The sequence below is a fragment of the Spermophilus citellus genome (genome assembly GCF_964194105.1).
Source record: "Spermophilus citellus genome assembly, chromosome: 11".
NCBI lineage: Eukaryota > Metazoa > Chordata > Mammalia > Rodentia > Sciuridae > Spermophilus > Spermophilus citellus.
Window position 1 is genome coordinate 57734788 of NC_138192.1, and position 21789 is coordinate 57756576.

General features: G+C 31.6%; 1 protein-coding gene across 12 annotated transcripts in view; it reads right to left on the bottom strand.

The window, feature by feature from the left end:
* PRPF40A (pre-mRNA processing factor 40 homolog A) overlaps positions 1 to 21789 on the bottom strand; it is a gene marked incomplete at its 5' end in the record, with an annotated part of 56458 nt that overhangs the window by 10342 nt on the left and 24327 nt on the right. For 6 of the 12 annotated variants that reach the window (XM_081261237.1, XM_081261236.1, XM_081261233.1 and 3 more), the window contains 11 exons: positions 624 to 757; positions 1802 to 1952; positions 2849 to 2957; positions 3818 to 3982; positions 4389 to 4453; positions 5052 to 5160; positions 7928 to 8299; positions 9358 to 9382; positions 11107 to 11160; positions 11398 to 11518; positions 12885 to 12995. In XM_081261237.1, the coding sequence (XP_081117363.1) occupies positions 624 to 757; positions 1802 to 1952; positions 2849 to 2957; positions 3818 to 3982; positions 4389 to 4453; positions 5052 to 5160; positions 7928 to 8299; positions 9358 to 9382; positions 11107 to 11160; positions 11398 to 11518; positions 12885 to 12995 (1416 nt within the window). The remainder of the gene's footprint in view (positions 1 to 623; positions 758 to 1801; positions 1953 to 2848; positions 2958 to 3817; positions 3983 to 4388; positions 4454 to 5051; positions 5161 to 7927; positions 8300 to 9357; positions 9383 to 11106; positions 11161 to 11397; positions 11519 to 12884; positions 12996 to 21789) is intronic. The other 6 variants (XM_081261239.1, XM_081261238.1, XM_081261235.1 and 3 more) reach the window with 1 other exon arrangement.

Below are 21789 nucleotides of genomic sequence, written 5' to 3' on the forward strand. Positions count from 1 at the left end.
ACCACCAAGATAAAGGAAATTATCAGCATAACAACTTTGTATTATTTATGATTATTTATTATTTAGTCCTTATTCCATAGGACTAAAATTCATGCTGTTGGCAATAACACTGTAGATTGTCAGTGGGGGAAACTTTTCTGAAAGCCCTCTAGGTGATTCTATGATGCACTAAGTGTTAAGTGTCACTGCCCTATTCCCTGTACTTGCACTCGACCACATGCCTTGCCCTAAATCAGATTATTATTGCAAGAAACTATCTTAAACCATTATTACTAAGCACTTATCCCAATATAGTGATTAATGAAAGAGCCTGTAATCAAAACTGTGTATTCTAAGTCTAGCTTCACTATTCAGTAAATGTTGAATTTTCCCCCAATAAAAATCTTAGCTATCAACGCTCACCTTACATAACAGCCTTCCACATTCCCTTGCCTAAAATGGCTATTAATGCAGCTATCTAATTGTTGAAGTTAAAGAATTAAGTGTGTAGAATTCGCCACAAAGACTAAGCCAATGATCTGGGAACAGGTGTCTCAAACATTGATACATTCATTGTTTGTATCAATGTTCTAGCCCCATAACCATATTATAAAACTAAGTTAGAGAAGAAATTTTTCCACTACCTGAAAAGATTCCCTATTTTTACGCTGTCGTCTTCTTTCTCTTAGCAAACTCTTCTGTTTTTCTTCTTCTTCTTCCTTTTCTAGAGCTCGAATATGCTCTTCAAAGCAAATTAATGCATCTTCTTTGTCCATGTCTAAAGTGTTTTTCAGATAAAAATAAAAATTGCAAATTATAAGAAAAGCAGTTTAACTATTTAACACCCTACAAATTTAAAATTCACATTAAAAAATAACTGTTTTTACAATCAAATATGATTTATCATTGTAATGAAAAGTTTCAAAGAGAATTTCAAAAAGAACTCTATTATTGTTATATTGTTTATTATAAACAATGAAGATGAAATAGGACACCTAATGACAAAATTAATAAAAATAAAATAATTATGCAACACATGCCAGAAATACCAAAAGTACCCCAGAAGCTTTTCTAGGAGCCATGTCACTTTATCAACAGGGTACATTATAGGAAATAGGTCACAAGTTGATTTCATCACTGTGCGAACACCATAGAGTATACCTACACAAATTAAAGAAGACTACAACATCACTATGCAAGTTAATTCTCTGGGATCACCACTGTTAACAAATATTATACAATGGGTGATTATACAAAACTCTAGGCCCTACCAAAAAAAAAAAAAAAAAAAAAATTAGTGAAGCATGATTTTCAGGCGGACGGAAGAAAAAGCTGTAATTTGAAAAGCAACTCAGTAATCCAGAAAAGGTACTTGATGAAACCAATTGTGAAAAAATTTTTGCTTTTTGTGAAACACTCAAGTTACTACCCTGGCTAGCATGGGTGAGGCCTTGGGTTCCATCCCCAGGACTACATGCACAAAAAAGTTATTATATCAATAAGATAGTATACGTAAAATGGGGCAATTTGCATTCAAATCCCAAATTACACATAAAAAACTAAGTACAATTTCAAGTTTGACTCATGATTTGCATATTTCAAGAAGTCTTCTGTTAAAGGTAACTCAGATTATGAAAAAAAATTTATCTTAAATCACAAACTTAAATGTAAGGAAATATCACACTTGAATATAAATAAAACACTTTTTTCAGTAACAAACAATTCTTTAAAACTAAGTGATCTCATGTAAAAAGTGAGAATCACTTTTTGTTAATGCAGGACATTGTTTAAAAACAATTTTCTTATTACTGATTATTCTTACTCTGTAACTCCTCGTCTTCTGCGAAAGTTGGATTATCCATTAGATACTGCTGTGCTTCAGACCAAGTTGTAGAATATGTTACATTAGCCATGTTGTCAAGTATGTTTTTTAATGCTTCCCAATTTCTTTTTCGCAACTGCTTTGCTTGTTCCTACAACAAAAGAAAGAATAAACTTACTTAAGTTTAAAGTGATTGCAATTAATGAAGATTTCTTTTTATTCTGATGAATCAATTTCAAACATTATAAATTTGTTTTAAATAATGATACTACTTATTTTGCCAGTGTTCTTGTATATGTGCCTGGCTTGTACTTAACTGCAATTTTTTCACTTCTCTTCAAAATCAGAATTTGGGAGCCATGTTTTTATTTTTTAATCAACACTCCATAAACTTTCTTCCTACCACTATACATTAGATGTCTAACTAATGTTACTGTAGATGAGTCACATAGTGGTATAATGCTAAGGTCTTCACTGATCCTCAGATATGTTCAAAGTTGTAATAATACTGGCTTTTAAGTATGTTTCTTTAAAACTGGATTATACAAAATTAATTAATTTAATACTGAATTAATTTAATACTAATTAATTTAATACTGAATTACCCCAATATTAAATAATGAAAAAGAAATGTATAAAGCAAGTGTTTTAAAACACTATCTTCGAAGTTCCGTTTAATAAAAACAGCAGCAAATAATTGTCATTCTTTCAACAACCGTAAGAGAATTATAAGCAAGAAAACTGAGTACTTCTGAATGTGACAAGGCTAAAAAAAAAAAGTTATTTTTCAATAAGGCAGGCAATTAATGGCAAGCAATCAATACCTACCTTGATTTCATCAGCACTTATAATGTCAGAGAAAGGGAGATAAAGAAGCTTATTTTTATGGGAGCAATCAATTCTATAATTAAATTTAACTTTTAATAACTAGATCTTTCACACTGCATAAAGTGAACAAACTACTTGACAGAATGGATATATAAAATGACATAATCTGAGTGAACAAACTTTTTTCTATAAATACATTAAATAAAGAATAAATAATACCTTTTCTTTTTTCGACAGAAAGAACAAAACATCTTCATAGATTTCAAGACGATCACGTTCTGATATTGCATTCCAGACTTCCATCTCTCCAAACATTTGTTCTGCCTTTCTATTCATTAAAAAAATGATATTTTTCATCATAGTGTGAAAATTTTGAATCATTTTCATATTAATCTAAATTTAAACCCACTAAAATGAATGCTTTTCAATCTAAGTTCATAACTGTATGTAACTTTTTTGATAATTAAGTGGATAGATAATACCTTTTGGGCAATGTACTATACTGTACACTGTCCTATATCACTTAGTGTGCTCATAAAAAGTTATTAGAAATTTGGTTAACACAGAAAATGTACCAACTTAAATGAAATTACAGATGTTCACTCAGATTTTTCTGGAATACTGAGAAAAACAAAGAAGCATATAGGGAAAATAAGCTTACAAATTTATTGCAGAATTTTTTTTAAATACTTTTTTTAGTTGTAGTTAGATACAATACCTTTATTTATTTTTATGTGGTGCCGAGGATGGAACCCAGCACCTCACACGTGCTGGCAAGTGCTCTACCACTGAACTACAACCCCAGCCCTTATTGCAAAAATCTTAATACTGAATTACCCCAATATTAAATAACAAAGAAACATAAAATTGTGTATTTCTAATCTACAAATATAAAAAATTTCCAATTTTTATGAGTAAAATGTAATAAAGCTTGACTAGTAAATAAAATTGAAGTAAAATGTGATAAAACTTGAACCCAGTCATTCTTTCCCTTTTCTTCCATTCCTAAATGATAATTAAGGCTACAAATTAAGATCCACAAAACTGATATATCTTGTACCTTATACAACTGCCACATCAGTCATCTAGCTTTATTGAACAGCATCTACTTTATCAGTTACTGCACTGAGCAAAAATATAAAACAAACACTGTAGTAAACACATTCCATACATCATTAAGAATCTTACTTATATCTGGTTGTGGAAGTCATTTTCTCATGATTTTCAAGAAAACGCTGGAAGGATTCCTTAGCCTCTTTGTATTTTGATCTTGCTTCTTCTTTTTCCTCTTTCTCTGTCTGGACTTTATAGGCATTAAAGGCCTGCTTTTTCTCACTCAACTTTGCTAAAGCACTAAATAATAGAAAAATACCATATAAGAGTAAATAAAAGCAGGAGAATCAAATTAATGCTTTGCTAAAACTACAATGTATTCACACATAAATTTAAAAAGTTCATAATTTATCAAAGAGAAGAAACAATCCTAGAAAGTAACTTCTAGTTTTGAAATAACTAATTTAATTTGTAGCAGGGTGCTCAAATTTTATGACAAATCTTTTGGATTTTTGGTTCAAGAATGGATCCAAAAGCACATACATAAAGGGTTTTTTTGTTGTTGTTGTTTAAAAAGTTGTACCATTTTTCAAAGCCCACCTCAACAACTTAGCAAGGCCCTAGGCAATTCTACCCAATTTTAATTTTAAATGTGGTAGTCCCACATTGCTCAAAGTGAAAAATAAATGAAAAACTGAAGTATTACCTATATCGAGGATCATTAATGATCATTTTCATAGCTTGCTCCCATGAGGCATTGGATGGTACCCGCTAAAACAGTGACAAATGAAAATTTCTCATAAGTATAGAAAAGTCATACAACTAGGAACCAAGCCTAATATTCATTATAAATGTCAAGTACTACCTTTAAATTCAAAAGTTTCTTATTGAAGGAAAATTTGTGTAATACATCTAATCACCTATTGACTTACAAGAAAACTTTAACTGAAATTTAAACAAGGTACAATTTCTACTGGTGATAAAAAAATAAACGATGATTACAAATAAATCTGATATTAAATATTGCGGAAGCTGGGCACAGTGGTGCATGCTTGTAAACCTAGAGACTCAATAGGCTGAGGCAGGAGAATTGAAATTTCGAGGCCAGCCTTAGCATCTTAGTGAAACCCAGTCTTAAAATAAGAAATTTTAAAAGCCTGGGAATATTGCTCAGTGGTAAAGCACCCCTAGGATCAATCCCCAGTACTGCAAACAAACAAACAAACAAACAAAAAAAAAAACACATTTAGTTTATTTTTAGTTACAACACTTCGTGAGATTAGTATCTTCAATCAAGGCATCAAAGTGATTAAACTCCATGAACTAGGCAATTATTACATGTCACATAAAAAATCTATAATAAAAATACCTTTTCTTTCAATAATTCTTTAAATGCTTGCTTTGCTTCTTCTTTTGTATTCCAAGTATATGTTTTTTTTGCTGGTTGACTCTCCTCCTCCTCTTTTTTGGGAGTAAAACTGAAATGAAATTAAAATGTGATATTGATAACTGAATAAACCATATGCACCACTTAGACAAATTCCTTAATATTTAACAGATGAGTGAAAATTTGATAATTTTTGAATAAAGTCTCCTATAAGTATCCTGGAAACATACTTATCTAAAGACAGAGAAATAAAGGTAATAGTTTTTCTGTATTAATCTTCAGCTATCAATGCTGTACAAATACCAAATTAAAACATTTAATTGTGCTAAAACACTAGCTGCACTAGTCTATAGATTAATACTTTTTAATGGCATATTTAACTTATTCAATGGTTTTATAACTAGTGCCTTAATAACATGACATTTGGATAAGTGTGCATAAATTTTATGCTGCGGACAGATTAGTCTAAATCAATACTGGCAAACTATGATCCATTAGCCAAACCAAATCCACTATTAATTTTGGTAAATAGGATTTTACTAGGAAACAACCTGTAAACGAATAGTCATTAGTTTATATATTGGTAATGGTTGATTTTGTGTTACAACAGCAAAGTTGAGTCAAAGACTGTATAATGCAGAAACTCCAAAGATTTATCTTTTAATATTCTATGAAAAAATTGACTAAATACTGATCTCAAACAAAAGAAATGAAAATCAAGAATTATCAACTGTACTTGTATGGGGGTCATTCTGAAATGAAAAAACTGTAAGTCTTACAATCTAGTCCTATGTGAAAATAAATGAATGCAGGAAAAAAAAAAAAACTTTAAGTAAAATGCTTAGAGGAAGAGATACTAAAGTGGATATTAATAACAACAGAAAAATACAAACATGGTCTCTGAATTAAGCTGTCTCACTGTAGGAGATCTATTGCATTTTCAACTGTCAAAACAGATTGTTAAAAGCCCAGTGAAAAAAGAACAGGTAGAAAAGATCTACTAAACAGTAATTAAAATCAAGTTTATTATAATGCTCAAGGCACTATAATGAGGTTCTGGAAAGAAAAAAGGCAGGAAATTGTTAATATTATAAAAAAGTAATTAATACTCAGTCCTCTGCATCCACGGATTCAACCAACCATGGATTGAATATATTTATGGAGAGTAAAAAAGTGTCTGTACTGAACATGTGCAGATTTGTTCTTTATCATCATCCCCTCAAAAATATAATAATTAGTAACAATTACATTGTATTAGGTCCTATAAGTAATACAAGATGATTTTTAAAATTTATTGGAGCATGTACATTGGTTACATGAAAATAACACACCAATGTACATAAGGAAATTGAATATCTGGATTTTGGCATCCATGAAGGTCCCGGAATCAATCCCTCACAGATACTAAGAAATGACTATAATATGAAGACAAAAAGAATAAAGTTTAAATGTGAAAATATCCAAAAAATGATAATCCAAAAAGCCTAAATGTCTATCAGTAGGTGTAACACTTAAAATTTATACATAATAAGTACATCATAAATGATAATATACCATTGTTTGACATGAATAAGTGTATATCTTCATTGATATGGAATATCAATATCTGGCATATATTTTACATATACAGAAGAGGGCAGAAAGATAAACAAAAAGCTAATTTCACTTTTTATTCCCAAAAATATACGATCTAGATTTCTTTTTCATCTTCTAAACATCAAAAAAAAGCTATTTTTATTTTGATGAACTAATATATAAGAAACAAAGAATACTTAGAATAAGAGGCAGAGAGGTAAAAGCAATACATTTTAAATATTAAGATATATAATCATGTTTTCATCATAAAATGATGGCTAATTTTTATACAAATGTACCTCCTAGAAGAAGTTTAACGTCACTACTGTGTTAGAGTTTAGTCATATAAAATATCACTAGACCGTAGGGTATGCAAGCACACCCAAGAACAGTTGGGCTTTAATAACTAAAAAGCTGTAATAATTTAGTCTAGTCAAGAGTGATATTAGAGTTTGTTTTCTGTCCTGCTGTAACCTTTTCTGTCTGCTTGGTTTTTGCCTACATAGTAGAAAATAGTCACAATATTATTTTAGTGTTTTCTTATTATTATGGCTAGGTTCATTTTAATATGCTTCCTGGACAACTGAATTTCTTTGTAAATTGCTTTATCTTATCTGTTATGTATTTTTCAACAAACTATTCAGATTTTTTATTGTTACATACTCGTACATGCAAACAATGTAATAATATAATTTGACTGAGATCACTACCCTGCACCCCCCCCCCCCGCCACCTCTTCCCAGTCACCCTTGATTCCTTTTCCTCTATTCTAGGATCTCCTTTATTTGTATTATTAACATGTTATTTGTAGGAATCCGAAAAAACAATACCACCAAATAAGAAACAAAACAACTTTAGCACTAATCTATTTGGCAGGGCTTCTATAGCTGATTTCTTTGTTTCCTTACAGTGCTGTGCTGAGAAGTAAGAGAACAAGGCAATAGGAAGGGGGCGGGGGGGAAACCCAATCATTCTGATACCCTTTACTAAAATGCTAGTATTATGTTAAACAAGGAATTCTGCATTGATTTTGATTTCAAATACTACATACAAATGCTTGGATTCTTTGAATTTGTATCTCACCCTATTAGTTCACTTCCTAAAACTTCAGGGGACTAATTTTACAATAGTTTGGTGGCATGACACACCCAAAATTCAGTCTCAATATTTATCAACTAATACCTTATGATTCTTAAAATTTTTACTTAAAACATGGCCATGAACTTAACTGGTAATCTCTTATATTAAGTCTGGTATTGATTTTCAGAAATCACTACACTTACTCAGTTATAGTTTCTTGCTTAGATGTTTCTTCTCCAGTATTACTAGATACTTCAACACTCAGATCTTGAATAGAAGAGGTATTAGTAAGTTGTGCTTGTTCTTCAGTGGATATAGTTACTGTATTTTCATTATCTACAACAGTAGCAACAATGGAAGTAACTTCAGGTTCAGGAACAACTGGAACAGTTCCCACAGTATTAGTAGTAGAAGTGGAAGAATTGGCATTGGCTGCAGCAGCAGCTGCCGCAGCTGCAGCTGCCGCTGCAACAACAGCAGCTGCTGCTTCGGCAGCAGCCATGGTGCTCATTGTGGTGGGAATTTCTGTTGTAGGAACTGGGGCTGTTGATGTTGTGGTGCACTCTTCTTGCTTGCTACATATTAAAAAAAGAGAAAACTGGTCATTTTATTACTGTAGTACAAAGCTAAATAAAGCCAGTTTTTAAATTATTATAACATCAAGTGAACAAGAGAAATGACTGAAGGGCCCTAAAAACCAGTAATACAATAGTAAGGCATTCTACTAGATTAAAACCACAGAATGACACAGTCTTAATTTCGTCTCTGAAAGCTTGTATTCTGAAATAGTATCTCACTATTGTTGAGATATATCTGAACTAGCCTTGACCTAGTAGGCTTAAGTGATCCTCCTGCCTCAGACTCCACAGTACTGCTGGGACTCCAAATGTGCGCCACCATGTCTAGAAACTACTGCATTACTTTAATTCATTAAACATTCATCATATATAAAAGGCATTCATGCAAGAGTTGCATTTTCCAAATGCTTAATATTATTTTATAAAATGCCCAATTAACTAGATTCTAGTATACCATAAAATCTGACCTCCATTATAAATTTCTGTAAGAACTTTATATTTTCTTCATTTCACTTATTAAAAGCAAACTGTGCAATAGAGGAAATAATAAGTACAATATGTTATCCACTTCCAAATGAACTCAAACCACATTTTAGACCTTGCTATAATAGTCTTCTTTGTTGTTTTGCTTTTCGTGATACTGAAGATTGAATCCAGGGGTGAGTTACATTCTCAGCTCTACTGCTCCCTTTATTAAAATTTTGAGACAGGGTTTTGCTAAACTGTCAAGACTGGCTTTGAATTCCCCTGCCTCGGTCTCCTGATTCACTGAGATTACAGGTATAAGTCTCTGTGCTGGCTCTAAAATAGTCTTCCAAATTCCTGAAAGATGCAGTTCAAGTTAAAACACTGTATAACAAAGCATAAACTTGAATAAATATCCCTCTTCCTAAATATACTTCTAACTTCCCTTCTACAAAGTCTTCCAAAGACATCAAACTATCAGGCCTAACATGATAAATAATACTTATATTGTAAAGCAAGCTGAGAACTAAAACAAGGATATGATAGGAGAGACCCAATTTGTAAATACACTTATTTTCAAAATTGCTCACCTGCTTTCTTCAGCTTTGATCATGGCTATTAAAAAGAAAAAAGAAAAGTTATCTACTACATATTTTTAAAATATAATCTCAGAGAACAAACTTTAAAAAAGAGAAAAGTGTAATAAAACAGGATTTAATTTACCATCTGAAAAAATAAAAATTTAAAAATCACTTTTACAGAGCAAATGCTTGTTCCAGTTTCAGAACAACAATAATGAAAACAAATTTTAAAAAGAGCAGTTATTAGGAGAGCTTACACTCTGCTGCTATTTTTCCCAAATGCTGTTGGACTTGCAACAAATCCCTGATAATTTTCATAATTTTGGAATACAATAGTAGATTCCCCCAATCATTAAACTAGTTTGACTAAATCCAAAATGAAATCAAACTTACGAAATTCCAGCATATTTTTTATACCAGCATTGACAAGTAGATACCTAGCTATGAACACCAACTATCTGTAGTAGGGTTATATGACAAATGAGCTTGATACTTCATAAATGGAAATCTACCCATCTACAACATTATGATTAAGCAATATTAGTATAGGTAAATTAAACTAAGCTTTAAAAATTTTATTTTTCATTCTAGTTGAAATTTTTTTTTTTTTTTTTAAACCAGAGATTGAACTCAGGGGCACTTGACCACTGAACCACATCCCCAGTCCTGTTTTGTATTTTATTTAGAGACAGGGTCTCACTGAGTTGCTTGCTTAGCTCCTCACTTTTGATGAAGCTGGCTTTGAACTCATTGTCCTTCTGCCTTAGCCTCCCAAACTGCTGGGATTACAGGCATGTGACACTGTGCCCAGCTGAAGTCAATTTTTAATTTGGTAATAACAAAGGTTAGTCCATCACTATGGAATGAGGTGCACCATGTAAGTGATGATATATGTGTAATTGTTTCTGAAAACATTTTTAACACATATTGCCCTTTGAGGAAACCGTTTCTGAAAATCTGTTTAAGGATATCTGAGAAAATGTAATAAGGGTTATCACTGGAAATACCAATTAACATTTTCTGATACATAATTTCATATGACACTTGGAAAAGGTTAATGTACTTAAGTTGATGTACTTTTAATAAAATTTTCTATTCTTTTTTGTTCAGATGTCATTCCACATTGCTACCTACTTTACTATGATCTGTACCTTTTAGCCTCGTTTATAACACGAGAATCTATTACAAAGAAGAGTAAAGTAAGTAAATTCTAAATTCTTATTCATAACCTCTGTAATTTTAATTCTTGGGATTTATATTAGGTAGTAAGTATTCCTAGATATTCAGGGGCATTCTGAGTAGTTGAGTATGTTGAAAAATTGTTCTATAAGTGAAATGTGATATTCAGTTTACCTTAATTCTTCCATAATAAACATTATCAATGCTATTTTACAATGATATGTTAAAATAACATCAGCATTAAATGTAAATTGATATTAAAAGTTCTCAACTGTCTACTACAAAATGGTTAAATCACGTGTTCCATGTATGCACCAACATTCACAGTGGAATTTAGAAAGTTTGTTATGTGAGATCTTTGTTAAATTTTTCAAGACTAATGTCTTTAAAAAAAAAAAAAAACCAAAATATTTCTTTAAAAGCTACAAGCTCATTTATAATATAACCCTTAAATGAAAGGAATTCTTTTGAAATTAGAGATATTTCACTGCAGATTTATCCAATAATGGTTAGTGAACATTAGTGACATAATCTAAAATTGTTAAATATGACAGAAAATGAATTATCAAAGCAGCTCACCATGCAGGTTTGATTTTGTAATAAGACCTCCAGCAACAATGGTATTCTGGTATCCTAGTTTCAGTGGAATCAAATCAAATAAAAATCTATTTAAAATCTATAGAACTGACATCTAGAGCAACAAGAAAATAAGAGCCCATAAAACTGTTATACCATTTAATATGTACTAATCATTTTATTAAAAAAAAAGGGTGGGGTCTTCGGTAAGGATTGTTTTAAAATGAACGATATATGTATATATATATATATATGTAACAACTTTATATTAAATATTATTTTTTCATGTTTTACCTTCAAGATCCTCAAGTTCTTTAGGTTTAGCCCAGCGGGATTCTTTTGTTTGAGAATTATAATAGTAAGGTTTGCCAGAATCAGATTTGTATTCCTTCCAGGGGCATTTAGATAACAATTGCTAAAATGGGAAAAATAACTTTCAGATAATGCATTCAACATCACTGATCATTCCCATGACCATTTTCATTAAATATAATCAACCTCTGCAATTCTAAAACTTGCGACATGACAATAATAAGCTATCAATTATTGAATACTTGAAAACTGATGTTATTTGAATATATTATTTAATCTTCACAATATGCTACAAAATGCCACTATTATTCCAATTTATAGACTAGTACTCAGAAGAAAACAACCTGTTTACATTATTATCTACTAAGGAACTGGGACAAGACTCAAAATCTGGCATACTCAAATTTCAAATTCTGTGTGTTCTTATATTTACATCCTAACATGGGTAAAAATTACCATCCCTATCTAATAACCAAAGCTTTTCAAAACTAATCCAGGCAGGAAAACCACACACCTTGGGGAAAAGAAAAATGTGATTTAGTCATGTTTAGATTTCAGTTTTTTTAAAATTCTGTAACGGAAGTAGAAGAAACCAAAAAGGAATATCAACAGCAAAGGAAAAAAATTCAAGTACAACTGCAAGTGCCAGACTGGGTCTTGTTTATTAGCACTCCAGAGTTTCTAATTAAACCACATGTAATATGGTTACTCAGTTTATTCCTTCAATCTTGACTCTTACTGCTGTCTCTGTATATTATAAATAATAAAATTTACAACACAAAATGAAATACACATTTCAGGGCCATTTTCGGCAAAACGAAAATTTACCACTCCAAGGACATGAAGTGTTTGTGGGTAATTTAATTTCATCTCCATTACCTCAACTCCTCTGAAAATTTTAAGAACTCTACTGTAGAGCCAGGTGCAGTGGTGTACACCTGTAATCCCAGAGGCATGGAAGGCTGAGACAGTTGGAGTTCAAAGCTAGCCTCAGTAATGGTGAGGCACTAAGCAATGCAGTGAGACCCTGTCTCTAATTAAAATACAAAAATAGTGCTGGGGATGTGGCTCAGTGGTCGAATACTCCTGTGTTCAATCCCTCGTACCAAAAAACCAAAAACTCAGTAGAAATCATTCAAAAATCACTTTGATTTTACTACGAAAAGGAAGAAAAGTTTAAATATGGACTAAGAAAATAAAGGGAAAAGAAAGAAATAGCCTTCGCCCAATTCCAATTTATTGTCTGAATCACCTTTCTAAATAAAGGCAAAATTAGTATATAAAAAGGATTTTTTTTTTGGCTCTTCTTGTTGATTTGTGTGACTGTATTAAAAACCCTCTTTTTTGAGTGCCTTTACAGACCATCTTATACAAATGGTATTCCTCTTTGGATAGCCAAATGCAAAATTCTAAAAAAACACATGTCCCAGTCTACTTAACAGTCCCTGATTCTATACCTCAAACTTTACCTCAGCTGGTGTTTTAAGATCATCTGGCTTTTCCCATGTAGACTGTTTTGTTTCAGTATTGTAGTAGTAAGTCCTTCCATCAGGGGATTTATGTTCAGTCCACATTGATTTCTGAAGGAAAAAAATTACAAAAGATGAAGATTATGTATAATGCTACTGACAGTGAAATAAGTATGCATTATTAGTTTCAAGGCAATGAATTAAGTACCAATTAAAAGTTTTGAATGGGAAAATTCAGTGTAAGTCATTATTAAATCTGTCCAAGAAAGTGTAGAGAAAATTGAAAACCAGAGTATCTTAAAAGTACTTCAAAAGCAGCACATATCAATTAAGGTTTTAGGATCTCTCTCTTCCACCAGAATTACAAATATACAACAACTAAGAACAGTAACATTTAAACTGCTGAATATAAGACAATTCTTGAGCAATACAAACCTATGTCTTTTCAAAGAGTAAATGAAGTAGATGCTATTTTAAAAAAGTGGATTGGTCATATTTTCTACTCTGAGAAAAAACACACCAACTTGAATAGAAATTTTAATGGGCATGCCACAAGGACACAGCTCTCAAAATTGGAAAAAAAGATTGTTAAATTCTGATTGTCATCCAAAAGCCAATCAATAAGATGAAATTTCACAGGAATAAAATTGAACCCAAATGCCACAAAACCATAAGATGGGCGAGATAAAATTTTATCTGAAACTTTAAAATAGAATACTAAAAATAAAAAAATAAAATAGAATTACTAATAACCTGCTAAAATTAGCTAATGAAATCTCAATAATTAATACACTTTGATCAAAAAGTTTTACAAGTTATTATGAATGAATGAATGATTGTATGCTATCAAAAGAAGTGGCTCCACTTCTGGACACCAGATTTTTCAAATGGTATAACAAATCTGATCTCAATGAAGGAGGGATATCAAGATAGTATTTATTTTTTTAAATCTAAAACATTATTATACATTCCCCTAAGAAACAAAAAGAAAATCATTCACATTATCACATGCTGGTTTTGTCTATCAGATTTTACTTAAAACTTATTGAAAGACTGATTCTTATCACTTTTATGCATACATAAAAAGGAAAACAGGCAAAATAGTTAGATATTCTTTTAATCTTCTTCACCGAAAAACCACAGTTAAATCAGCTGCTGAGGTTCATTATATACAAAACAGTACCATCCTGTGGCATCAAGAGTATGGTAATTATCCATTTTTAAAATTTATTTAGTTATTTATTTTTGGTACCAAGGATTGAACCCAGGAGCAATTAACCACTGAGTCCCATCTCCAGCCCTTTTCATTTTGAAACAGAGACTTAAGTTGTTTAGGTCCTTGCTACGCGGCGGAAGCTGGCTCCGAACATGTGATCCTCCTGCCCCAGCATCCCAAGCCCCTGGGATTACAGGTATGTGGCACCATGCCTGGCTACCTACCTCTTTCAAAAAATTATAAGTGAAAAACACTGGTACTGATTCTTAGCCTTCTTTTGTATATATAAAAAACTCACAGCCCCCTTCGCTGCAATCAATTTTATTAAGAGCTGACTGACTTAATCTTTGCTCTGAGAATGTGGCTGAACACATGTGATATACAGCTTTTCCAATTTTATTGCCCATAATCATTTTATTTTTAGCTGAGAGTATTGTACCATTACTTTTAGATTTTATTACAGACCACTGACATCCACTCTCAATATTGGCATTTTTGCTGTTCACTCACACACCTGGTCAAAACTGCTACCTAGATGATGGAGGTCATAAGACAGCCTGGATTATATCATGCATCATAATTTCACAGGTTTGAAAGAGTACAATGAAATATGCTAACTGAAAATTAGATGATTTTCAAAAAATTACAAGTTAAAGAACCAAGAAATAATGACTTAATAGAATCATAACAAGATGAAGTAAAGTGTTTATTTTCTATTACATCTGAAAACAGAACTAGCGTTAATGTAGAAAAAGTATTCATACACAGTAGAATTTAAAGAAAAGTTCATAGGGGCCAGAAAATATTTGGCTTTCTGTTATTTACCTACATTAACATTTCTTCATCAAAAGGCAATACAAGCAGAGACATGCACATGGAAAATTCGCCTGTATGAATAATGCTGTATTTCATAAATTAAATGGTGTTAAGATAAAGGTGTTTGTGCTCTTTAAAAAAAAATTAATATACTAAGTAGCATCTCAAAATTGGACTATATAAATTCAGGTTGGTATACCATAAATTCCCAAACTACATTAAAACTTTCCAAGTCACATTTGTTAAAGGGTATCAAGGAAAAGTATAAACATAATATAATGAAAAAAGTAAGGGATGGTGTATAGTTGACCAAATAATGTGGAGACAGAAAAGTGGTGTACAAGCTCATAAAATAAAAATAGTAATCAATTTGGTATTCATTATCTAATTACTTTATTTAAATCCTACAGCTACTATACAACACAGGTATAACCACTATCTGTATTTTGTAGGTAAGAAGGTTTAGAAAGAACTTAGAAAATAAATGACTGTATTAAGAGCAACTCAATCATATTTTGCTCTAAATACTACATTTTAATGACCCTGACATAGTTTCAAGTATACTACCTATATAGAAAGTCTCTATCATAAGGACAAATTCCTGGTCAAGTACTTAGTACTAGGCTCATTGTTGTTTTTACATTAACTCTCATTTAATTATTTTCAAAACAATATGAGGTAGGCACTATGCATTTGTCATATTAACAGATGAGAAAACAGAGGCATAGGAAAATAAAGTAACACACTCAAGATAACAAAGCTACTAAATTCATTATAATATTGTCCCTGCTAAGTTACTATTATGGAGCAAGACTTCAACTACTGACATCAATAGAAGCTCAGTCACTTCAAACAGAAACAGCAATTATGTATCTTTAATAACATACAAAATATCATTTATATAAAAGTTAAGCTTAAAGTGAGAAAAATGAGTTAGCTGATAAATTTTTTTACTCATAATAGCCTGTCTTTAAAAATCTAATCTATAATTTAAAATTATATTCATAGGATAAAATGACTCATAAGTAGTTTCTAAACAATGTTGGTTATATTAGTATAGTCTATTCATAAGATAAAATGAAAACAAGTTATGTTAATTACAGAAAAATTCTTATTGTTCTACAAAATTATTATTTTATTAATCACAATCAGACTCAAATATAAAGCAAACTCCCTACAAAAGACACCCTGATCTTGCATAATCAGGGAAAACTTGACTTGGATGATTATTCTGAAAAAGCCAATGCCAGAAAACTGAGTCTCTGTGGTGTTACAGAAGTTAAGCTATTCCTCAAACTGGAGTTTTTGCATTATTCTGCACTTTTGCCACAGATGAGACCATTACCCAAATAATTATTTTGTTAGCAAATAAGACAGGATGACAGTTCTGGGAATCAATCAAAAATAAACATTTTTTAACCAAGATTACTCTAGGAGGTAATCTGTAAATTAAGAAATACAATTGAGAACTGTTAATATACAATGTTAAAAGGATAATCTCTTATGTTACTGTTGGGAATGAAACAAGTATAAATTATCTGAAGGGAAATTTAGCAATACTTAGCAATACTGAAAATGAAACCAACCATCTCCCAATCCTAAAACTTCACTCTGCAAAGCCCAATTGATAACACTGTAAACATGTGCAAAGATGTTTTCTACAGGAATTGTGAGAAACTGGAGATAAATCAATATCCACCTATTAAAAAACAGACCAATTAAAATAACCCATTCATACTATCAATATATCCTATTAATAATATAATGAGGAAATGTCTAAGATAAAATGTTACCAAATGACACTGTCCAATACAGAAAAAAATTCAATGAAGTAGACAGAAAACTGGGCAGAAGAAAAACACATATATAATACCTGCAACAATGCTAATACATTTTTAAGCTTCAGAAAAAAACTAAATACAAAGAGAGTGATGAAAAAATTTATACATTCAAACTCAACTTTGTATGTGTAAGAGGCAGACATTTTTATACACATCCATAGTTATACAATGTATAAAATAAATGTAATAAAACTAAGGGAAAAACATTGCTAAACCAAATCATTAAATAGGAAACAAACACAAAACCCCTTACTATCTTAGGTAAAGAAAAAGAAAGAAAGAAAACAAGCATTATAATTGAGGAAGAACACAATCACAGACATTTCAAAATGTAAAAGAAATAATATCTTGGAAAACTATCAAAATTCACTCCCCAGAAATTAATACTACTTGAATATGTCAGCTATGAAAAAGCAGTCCTTGGGGTTGTGGCTCAGTGGTAGATTGCTTGCCTGGCACATGCGAGGCACTGGGTTTGAATCTCAGCACTGCATATAAATAAATAAACTAACAGTCCCCCTACAATTAAAAACTATTAAAATAAAAAAGCAACCCCCCAAATAAACTGTAAGTATAAGTCAGTTTCGTAGCATACACTACATAATCTTACCTGCAATATTATAGATTTCAGATGACAAAGATTAAAAAAAAAAAAAAGAAAACCTCTCCAATAAAAAAGTACCAAAAAAAGAAGTTAAAAAATTAAGCAAAATATTTGTGAAATTATCTTGACCTGCAATGTATGGGAAATCTATAAAAAAAAATATTTCTTAATAGCTGCCATTCTGACTGGAGTGAGATGAAATCTTAAGAGTAGTTTTGATTTATATTTCTCTAATTGTTAATGATGATGAACATTTTTTCATATTATGTGTTGAGAAGTGTCTGTTCTGGTCCTCTGCCCACTTATTGATTTGATTATTTTTTTTTTCCTTTAGCTTATTGAGTTCTTTATATAGCCTAGAGATTAGTGCTCTATCTGATGTGTGAGGGGTAAAAATTTGCTCCCAAGATGCAGGCTCTCTATTCACCTCACTGATTGTTTCTTTTGCTAAGAAGCTTTTCAGTTTGAATCCATCCCATTTATTGATTCCTGATTTTAATTCTTGCGGTACAGGAGTCTTATTAAGGAAGTTGTAGGTGGAGCCAATATGGAAAGCAGTATAAAGGTTCCTTGAAAAATTGGGAAAGAACCATTTGACCCAGCTATCCCTCTCCTCACTCTATAGCCAAAGGACTTAAAAACAGCATACTACAGGGACACAGCCACATCAATGTTTATAGCAGCACAATTCACAATAGCTAAACTATGGAACCAACCTAGGTGCCCTTCAGTAGATGAATGGATTAAAAATGTGGCATATACACACAATGGAATATTACTTAGCAATAAAAGAAAATAAAATCATGGCATTTGCAAGTTAAATAGATAGAGTTAGAGAAGAAAATGCCAATCTTAAAAAAACAAATGCTGGATTTTTTCTGACATAAGGAGACTGATTCATAGTAGGGTAGCAAGGAGGAATATGGGAGGAATATACGAACTCTAGATAGGGCAGAGGGGTGGGAGGGGAAGAGAGGAGGCTTGGGGTTAAAAATGATAGTGAAATATGATGGATATCATTAACCAAAGTACATGTATAAAGACACGAACTGGTGTGAATATATGTTGTATACAAACAGAGATATGAAAAACTCGTGATCTATATGTGAAATATGAATTAAAATGCCTTCGCTGTCATATGTAAATAAAAAAATTATTTCCATTAACAAACCAAATGAAGAAAAATAATGTATAATCACCTAAAATACTCTTGGTGCAATAAAATCACACACTGCAAACTGAGTTATCAAGTAATAGTAATAATAAAATGATCAAATAAATTTTAAGAGATAAAGGCAATTTATTAAAAACAAATATTACACTAAAACCACTTCCATTAATATCTTCATCTGCAAATTACTATTATTTTAGCATAGCAATTAGGAAGGAGAGGAACTTCTCCTGACTTAAGAGTGTGTGGATGTGTTTATATAAAATTTAATTGAAATCTAGTTAAGCTACTGTAATTAATAAAGGAATCTTATTATGTTAATAATTATAAATAAATAAAAATCTTTGAATAAAGTGTAATAAGGTTGAAACTAAAATGAGAAAAAAACCACTCTACTCACAATAAGTTTTTATGATAAAAATAGAAATAAAAATACCTAGGATTAATTCTTTGTCCCACTTAAATAAACTTTAAAGCAAAAACCACATGGAAAAGGATACAGTATACTGATAAAATGTAATAGTTCAGAAGACTTACCCTTACCACATATGCATATGGCAATTCAGCCTTGAAATACTCAGAGCAACAGAAAAATACCAGAGAAAAGAGATAACTTTTCCAGTAAAAGGCTGTAAACCACCCATTTCCTTAAGTAGATCAAACAGGTGAAAGATATGCCAAGGTACAGGTTTTATAAAACAACTGTTAAATTAATTACACACAGACTATTTCTAAAAACTACCCTTGAATAAGAATATAAAATGAAACTTTAATAAAAAAATCTTTCTGACCTGTGCTTTCTGATCATAATACAAAAAATATAGCTTATAACGCCCCCCCCCACCCAAAAAACAATCCATGAACTAAGTTGATTGGCTGAAAAAAATTTCTGTTCTGCTAAAAACTAAAAAGACTGAGAAGACATGACACAGCGACTGGGAGAAAATATCTGCCAAAGACATCTCATAAAGAACCAGTATCTAAAATACACAGAAATTTTAAAATTCAAGAGTAAGAAATCAACCCACTTAAAAAAAAAAAAACAGGCAAATGATCTGAAAAAACAGAGGAGGTAGTGGGGCCATGCCTTATTTACCAAAGACACATATTCGGTAAATAAGCATAAGAAACGATATTTCACATCACAATTAGGAAACTACCCCCAATTCTAAACACTGATAATGTCAAACACTGGTGAGAATGAATTTTCATTCACTACAACCAGGAACTCTTTTTCATTCACTGCAACCATGGCCACTTTGGAAGAAGGTTTGATGGATTGTTTAAAAAAATAAATTAACATTTAAATAAAATGGCATTTAAATAAAGTACCATTCAGTGTTAATAAGAAAGGATCTATCAAGGCATAAAAAGGCATGGAGGAAACTTAAATGCATGTTACTAAATAAAAGAAATTATTATTTAATAGGTACATACTGTATGTTTCCAACTATGTGACATTCTGGAAAAGGCAAAACAAAAGACAGTATAAAGTTCAATGGTTGCCACAGGTTCAAGGAGAGCACTAAGAAGTTTTAGAGAAGGGAAACCACTCTGCATGACACTGCAATATAGGTCAAAACTTATGCAACACAAATTCGTACTAAAACCAAAACTACAAAAAAAAAAAAAAAAAAAAAAAAGATATCTGCAAACCAGTGATCTAAGCATTCCAGAAGCTAGAAAAAGAGCAACACAGTAGCTAAGAATGAAATAAATAAGACAGCAATTACTTTTGGGTGTGAATTATCTCTCCAAAGCTCCCAAAAGCTCCTTTACTATGCAGGAGGTGAAATGATTTGATGACAAGAGGTATAACCTCCTCAGTCCATCCTAATTAGAAGGGACTACTGTGCTAGGTGATGGCTAGGATGGTGGTGCATGTATGTAGGAGGCACTGGGGCCCTGGCCTGAAGGTGGTGGGAATTCTCTTGTCCCCATGGAACTTCCTTCTCTCTCTGCTTCTTGGCCACCAGGAGTGGAGTAGCTCTCTTCCACTACCATGATGTCTTGCCTCACCTAGGATCCAGTGAAAAGCATTCTACCCACCATGGTCTGAACCTATAAGCCAAAATAAACTTTTCCTTCTGTAAGTTACTCTTGTTGGGTATTTTGTTACAGAGATGTAGAACTTACTAACACAAGAGCACAAATGAATTGGACAGCTACCCTCAAAAAAATAAAATGAAACAAAAAAATAAGGTTGTGATGGACTTGTAAAAGTCTCTGTTAATTAGAAAGCATCAATAAAATTAATTTGTGAATATTAGAACAGAAAACAAAGACCAATAATCACTGAAGTAATTAAAATAGTAATTCACAATCTCTATCCTTAAAAGTATTAGATCCAGTAAGTTTTTAGTTGTAAAAGTTCTCATAAGCTGGGCTGGGGATACACCTCAGTTGGAAGACTGTTTGCCTCACATGCACAAGACCCGGAGTTCAATCCCCAGCACCACACACACACACACACACACAAAAATGTTTTAGCAATCTATTAAGAAATAAGTCATGCCTCATTTATACAAGTTGTTCGAGGGACAAAAAGAGGGATTATGCCTCGTCAGTAAGAATCTATTTAAGATATTAACAAAGTGAATTCAGAAGGAGTTAAATACAGAAGTGTGCACACAGACATACCCTAGAGAACTCATATGGGTAAGTAGGGTTCACCTTAATAATGTAAAGATGCATTAAAGTTTGGAAATTTATCTGTATACTTAACAATAAGATACTAGGGGAGAAGTATCATATGACATCTTGGTTGACATAAAAAAGCATTAGAAGATTTTGAAAGGAAGGACATATTAAACTCTACCAACAAGCCAGGAATAGAAGGAAATTCAGATTAATAAAGGTTATATATTGAAGAGATACGAAATAATAAGATTTCAGGAAACTTTATAGATATAAGATCAATGTTAAAAAATGATCAATGGATAAGCACAATAAAAAAAGATTCAAAATGGCACCTAGTCCTGTACAATATCTATAAACTAACAGAATAAAAAAAGCACAAAATTTTGGGAAGAAAAATTTAAACCTCTATTATAAATAATGAAAAAGAAGACCTGATTATTATGACTGTGATGAAATGACTCAATACAATAAATTCCAATACACAAATGTCTCTGGACAAATAACCTAAATAAGCACCCCTGGGGAAGGTAGATGGGAATGAAGATGAAGAATAAGGAGGTGGAACAAGACAGGGATGCCCTCTATCACCACTTCTATTCAATATAGTTCTTGAAACA